Raw genomic sequence first — 6522 nt, 5'->3', positions numbered from 1 at the left:
CGTTCCCGCCGACCGCCATCTTAGTGCTGCTGATCTGAGCGTAGGGAGAGGTGCCGCTTCGTCAGAAGCAGGGATAGTGTTAGGCAGGGTACATTCACCCCCAAACTGCTTGTGCTGTAGTGATTTCCACTGTCCAACACCACCTTTTGTTTGCAGGGACAGTGGAAGCTACTTTTTTTTTTTCCTCAGCGCTGTAGCTCATTGGGCTGCCCTAGAAGGCTCCCTGATAGCTGTGTTGCTGTGTGTACGCCGCTGTGCAAACCAACTGCTTTTTTCAAAGCACAAATCCTGTTGTTCCTTCCTTTCTGCACAGCTATCTTGTTTGTTTGTCCACACTTTTGTTTTATTTTGTGCAGCTGTCCACTCCTTGTTATTGCTGCCTGCCATACCTTGCTGAGATTACTGCAGGGAGATAGTAATTGTAGGACAGTCCCTTTTTTTTTTTTTTTTTTTTTAATTCTCCCTGAAAAAAAAAAATAGTGGGAGATTAAGATTGGCATTTCTGCTTGAGTGCCGATCCTGTGTGTGCCATCTGTCTCAAATTATTGGGGCACAGAAAACCTAGTGTGTCATACTGGGATTTTTTTTTTTTTAATTCTCCCTGAAAAAAAAAAATAGTGGGAGATTAAGATTGGCATTTCTGCTTGAGTGCCAGTCCTGTGTGTGCCACCTGTCTCAAATAATTGGGGCACAGAAAACCTAGTGTGTCATACTGGGCCTGATTTTCCTTTCAGTGTCAGCCACCTATAAAGGTATATATAAATCCTACAGAAGTTTGAGTTCACCTTATAAGTTGTTTTACAGTAACAAATACTGTTACTTTGGTTACGTTTTGCAAACAATGAGGAAGTCTGGTGGAAGAGGTCGTGGCCGTGGGCGGTCATTGTCAGCTGGTAATGATGGTAGTGGTGGTGGATAGTGTTGAGCATTCCGATACCGCAAGTATCGGGTATCGGCCGATACTTGCGGTATCGGAATTCCGATACCGGGATTCCGATACTTGCCGCGTATCGGATACCGGAATCGGAAGTTCCAAGATTCAAAATTCAGAAATTCAGCCAATGAGAATGATTCCAAGTGTGGGCACATCCTGTTTAGCATGGAGGGCATGAAAGTACTGGCAAGGCTGTGATTGGCTGCTGAAATGATGTCATGATGCAGTTTAAAAGTTGCTGGCGCCATTTTGCAATCACTCTGCTGTGAATTCAGTTAGTGACAGGACGCTGTTTGCTGACTGAGGGACAGTTTAGAGATAGCGATTTGCTTCTTTGTGCTTTCCAAAGGCTAATTTAGCAACCGCTGTGTTCACCTACTATTCACCTTGCTTTTGCCTTGTAGCGCTGTTTTCACAGCGATCTGCAAGGTCTGTGTGTGTGTGTGTGTGAGTGCAGCCCACTCTCTAGTCTGAGTGCAGCCACATAGGCCATCCATAGCTGGTTGTATTCAGTTCAGGGAGGGTGGTTCATTGCCTCATACAGTACTGTTCTCTTTTTTTTTTTTTTTTTCCAAGTAGTGTAGTCTGCTGCTAATTTATTTAAAAAAATCCTATTAGTGTCTTTCCACCCGTCTCCAGCTAATTTGTGGAAAAACACTACATAGGATAAAGTAGAGGAGGGTTTTTGGGCCTTGCAGCGCCGTTTACGGCTGTCTGCACGGTCTCCGTGTGACTGCAGCTCGCCCTGTAGTCTGTGAGCAGCTATAGCCTGGTTGTCTCCAGCTCAGGGTTGTTCACTGCGTCATACCGCCAAATCAATTTTCTTTTTTTTCCAAGTAGTGTAGTCTGCTGCTAATTTATTTAAAAAAATCCTATTAGTGTCTTTCCACCCGTCTCCAGCTAATTTGTGGAAAAACACTACATAGGATAAAGTAGAGGAGGGTTTTTGGGCCTTGCAGCGCCGTTTACGGCTGTCTGCACGGTCTCCGTGTGACTGCAGCTCGCCCTGTAGTCTGTGAGCAGCTATAGCCTGGTTGTCTCCAGCTCAGGGTTGTTCACTGCGTCATACCGCCAAATCAATTTTCTTTTTTTTCCAAGTAGTGTAGTCTGCTGCTAATTTATTTAAAAAAATCCTATTAGTGTCTTTCCACCCGTCTCCAGCTAATTTGTGGAAAAACACTACATAGGATAAAGTAGAGGAGGGTTTTTGGGCCTTGCAGCGCCGTTTACGGCTGTCTGCACGGTCTCCGTGTGACTGCAGCTCGCCCTGTAGTCTGTGAGCAGCTATAGCCTGGTTGTCTCCAGCTCAGGGTTGTTCACTGCGTCATACCGCCAAATCAATTTTCTTTTTTTTCCAAGTAGTGTAGTCTGCTGCTAATTTATTTAAAAAAATCCTATTAGTGTCTTTCCACCCGTCTCCAGCTAATTTGTGGAAAAACACTACATAGGATAAAGTAGAGGAGGGTTTTTGGGCCTTGCAGCGCCGTTTACGGCTGTCTGCACGGTCTCCGTGTGACTGCAGCTCTATCTGTTGTCAGTTCAGCCCCAAAAAAATAAATAAATAATAAAGTTCACCAAACACACCATTTACACCACTTTACATTTGTGTAGGCCACATTAGCTCATATTAAAGTCTAGTCCACACTTTAGATAATTAGTGTTTCTTATACCTGTTAGGAGGAGTTGCTCAGGAATAAGCACACAAATCCGTTAGTACTTTTCTGCTTATCTTTATCAGTCAACCAAGATGAAGAAGGCAGTGAGTAAGGCACGTGGGCGTGGGAGCCGTCGCGGAGCAGGGAGGGGACGTGGGGATTCTGTGCCTGCTGCGGGCACCGGTGACTCATCAGCACCCACTTTCACCAGGCAACAGTCGTTCATGCGAAGCTTTGTGTCCGAGCGCCGTACACCGCTGCTGCGTGAAGAACAAATTGAAGCTGTTGTCGGATGGATGGCAGCTAATGCATCAACTTCCATTAGTGCCACATCCTCTCAGACACAGAGCACTGGAGAGCAGCCATCTGTCTCTTCACCACCTGCCAAATTGCCCAGGCAGACAGAGAGCCCAGGACAGGAGCCGTCTCTACTTCTGTTCTCTGAATCTCTTGGCTTGGAAACAGGGGGCCAGCCAAGCAGCATTGGAGAAATGGAAGAAGAGGCAGGGTGCAGTGATGCCCAACAGCTTTTTCTGTCTTCCTCTGAAGAGGCGGGTGGGCCAGTGGCTCCGGTCACCACATCGCAGGCCGCATCAGCTGATGATGACACTCAGGTGCCACTTACTGGTGCGTGCTCTGCTGCTGAGACTACCCAGGAGGAGCAGTTGGGGGCAGAGGGTAGTGTAGATGATGAGGTCCTCGACCCATCTTGGCGTGAGGGACAGGAAGGTGGTGGGAGCAGCTCTGAGGAAGAGATTCCCCGTACGGCCCAAAGAGGGAGAGGGAGGGGGAAGACTGCGGATCCTGCAGCCTCCGCTTTGGCACCCGTTAGGAGCATGTCTCTTCCCAAAGCAAAAAAGGGCGCTCCCAAGACTTGCAGTGCCTGGTCCTTTTTTGACACAGTTGCAGATGACATTTGCTATGTCAGATGCAAGGTGTGTCATCAAAAAGTCAAAAGAGGTCGAAATGTCAGCAACCTCAATACCTCCAACATGTGGAAACATGTGCGCAACAGGCACCCGGCGGAGTTAGAAAAACACACTGAAGAGGTAGGCCAACCAACAGCGGCAGCTACCACCTCTTCAGCTCGTGTTGCCTCTTCCTCTAGCTCACACGCAGCTGGTTCGGCTTCCTCCCAGGATCGCCGTGGAAGAACCTCTGTCCCTGTTGTCCAGAGACCCGCTGTAATTCCACCCGCAGCGCCACTTTCCCAGTCATCCACACACTCCCAGCCCAGTCTACAGCCATCGGTAGTACAGGCATGGGAGAAAAGGCGGCCTTTCTCGTCAAACCACCCACGAGCACAGGCTCTGACTGCAGGCATTGCCAAACTTCTGTCACTGGAAATGCTGTCATTCAGGCTGGTGGAGACTGACAGCTTCCGTGACTTGATGTCATTGGCAGTCCCACAGTACAATGTGCCCAGCCGCTTTTACTTCAGCAGGCAAGCCGTCCCTGCCCTGCACAAGCATGTGGAGGGACACATAAAACACGCGCTACTGAACGCCGTCAGTAGCAAGGTCCACCTCACCACCGATGCGTGGACCAGTCAACATGGACAGGGGCGATACCTTTCCCTCACTGCCCATTGGGTTAATGTCGTTGAGCCGGGTACAGACCGTGCGAGTGGCGCAGGACGTGTCCTGCCCACTCCAAGGATTGCAGGAATCCATTCTGTACGCATTGACTCCTCCTCTTACACCAGTTCCTCAGAATCATCGCTGCAGGAGCCGTCACAGTCCACCTCCACATGGACCCGTGATGAACGTGTACCTGTTACGACCGACATGAGCACAGCCGTGGCCAAACGTCAACAGGCCGTCTTGAAATTAATTTTTTTGGGGAATCGTAGCCACACAGCGCAGGAGCTCTGGAATGCCATCAAGCAGGAGAGCGATGTGTGGTTTGTGCCAGCGAATCTCCAGCCAGGCATGGTAGTGTGTGATAATGGCCGAAATCTGGTGGCAGCTCTGGGCCTCGGCAACCTCACTCACATCCCATGTCTGGCACATGTGCTCAATTTGGTCGTGCAGAGCTTTTTGAGGGACTATCCGGATCTTGATGCACTGCTGCACAAGGTCCGCCTAGAGTGTGCTCACTTGCGGCGTTCCAGCACGGCAAAAGCGCGCATTGCGGCTCTGCAGCGCCGACACCGCCTGCCGGAACATCGCATCATATGTGACCTACCTACCAGGTGGAATTCCACGTTACATATGTTGGAGCGGTTGTGTGAGCAGCAGCAAGCTGTAATGGAGTACCAGCTGCTTCAGGCGCAAAAAAGTCGCAGTCAGCGCCGTACAGACTTCACAACCACAGAGTGGGCCACTATGAATGACGTCTGCCAGGTTTTGCGTCCCTTTGATTATTCCACGCGGATGGCGAGTGCAGATGATGCACTAGTCAGCATGACTGTCCCCCTTATCTGCCTGCTTGAAAAATCACTGCAAGCGCTAAGGGATGATGTTGTGGAAGAGGTGGAGGATGAGGATTCACCATTTCCATCATCTTCTGGACAGTCAGCGCCACGTGGTTCCTCACAAACGCGTAGGCAGGGGACAGTTTGTGAGGAGGATGAGGAGGAGTCAATGGAGGAGGAAGACATCCGTCCAGAGGAGGGAGTTACCGAATTGTCCAGTACTCAGTGTGTACAGCGAGGGTGGGGTGATGACGAGCGGGCAGAGATCACGCCTCCAGCAGGGGACAGCGTTTCTTGGGCAGTTGGCAGTCTGCAGCACATGGTGGATTACATGCTGCAGTGCCTGAGAAACGACCGCCGCATCGACCACATTCTCAACATGTCTGATTATTGGGTGTTCACCCTCCTCGATCCTCGCTACCGGGACAACGTAGAAAGCCTCATCACACCGTTGAACCAGGAGCGAAAAATGCGGGAGTACCAAGACACACTGGTCAATTCCATCATCTTCTCCATTCCAACTGAGAGAAGTGCTGCTAGTGCATTCCAAAGCAGCTCAGTGCGTCCAGGCCGTGGTGGAGGCTCTGCACAAAGAGGGAGCAGAAGCAGTGCCTCTGCCCAAGGCAAGACCAGTATGGCCGAACTGTGGCACAGTTTTCTGTGCCCGCCACAAAAGTCTACACCATCACAGACGGCTCCAGTCAGCAGGAGGCAACGGTTCCGTCAGATGGTGACAGACTACATGTCTTGCCCTCTTGCTGTACTCCCAGACGGCTCTTCCCCTTTCAAGTTTTGGGTCTCAAAGCTGGATACATGGCCAGAGCTAAGCCAGTATGCATTGGAGGTGCTGTCTTGCCCTGCGGCCAGTGTATTATCGGAACGTGTCTTTAGTGCTGCAGGTGGTGTACTAACTGACCGTCGCATGCGACTATCCTCCGATAACGTTGACCGGCTTACTTTCCTGAAAATGAACAAGGCCTGGATCTCGCAGGAATTTGCCACTCCTCCTCCTGATTGAATAATTAGGTCACTGTATACGTTATCCAGGTCTCCTGTTGTGTTCATCTTTCTACCACCTGAACTTAAATTCCTGGGCTCCAACACCGCCAGTTGAGGCTCAGAAGTGCCGTCTGCACAGTCAAAACATACGACCCAGTGTTATTGGGTTTCAGTAACGTCAGCTGATCCCCAGCTGTGTAGCCGGCAATGTGTCATGCGACCGCCACGCTGACACAACAACTGAAATGTAAGGGAATCTGTCCCCCCCCCCCCAAGGCGTTTGTTACTGAAAGAGCCACCTTGTGCAGCAGTAATGCTGCACAAGGAAAAAGGTAGCTATTTTGGTTTTGCTCCTTGCACACGCAAAACTTAACACTTATAAAATGTGTCCACTGATACCGTAAAACCGTCCCGGAGGTGGGACTTTCCTTCGTAATATGACGCAGCACAGCCGTCATTCCTACCCCCCCGACGCCGCGCCCCGGCTCCTCAGCGTTGTTTGATTCCGTCCAGGAGCC

General features: G+C 50.3%; 1 protein-coding gene across 1 annotated transcript in view; it reads left to right on the top strand.

Moving 5' to 3' along the window:
- Positions 1-1511: 1511 nt before the first annotated feature.
- Positions 1512-6522, top strand: part of LOC143766834 (zinc finger BED domain-containing protein 6-like) — a 335599-nt gene continuing 330588 nt past the window's right edge. Inside the window, exon 1 of the mRNA XM_077254821.1 lies at positions 1512-5904. Coding sequence (XP_077110936.1) covers positions 2682-5904 — 3223 coding nt within the window. The 5' untranslated portion in view covers positions 1512-2681. The remainder of the gene's footprint in view (positions 5905-6522) is intronic.

The sequence above is a fragment of the Ranitomeya variabilis genome, chromosome 1 (genome assembly GCF_051348905.1).
Source record: "Ranitomeya variabilis isolate aRanVar5 chromosome 1, aRanVar5.hap1, whole genome shotgun sequence".
NCBI classification, from domain to species: domain Eukaryota; kingdom Metazoa; phylum Chordata; class Amphibia; order Anura; family Dendrobatidae; genus Ranitomeya; species Ranitomeya variabilis.
This window is presented reverse-complemented; position numbering and strand designations above follow the sequence as displayed.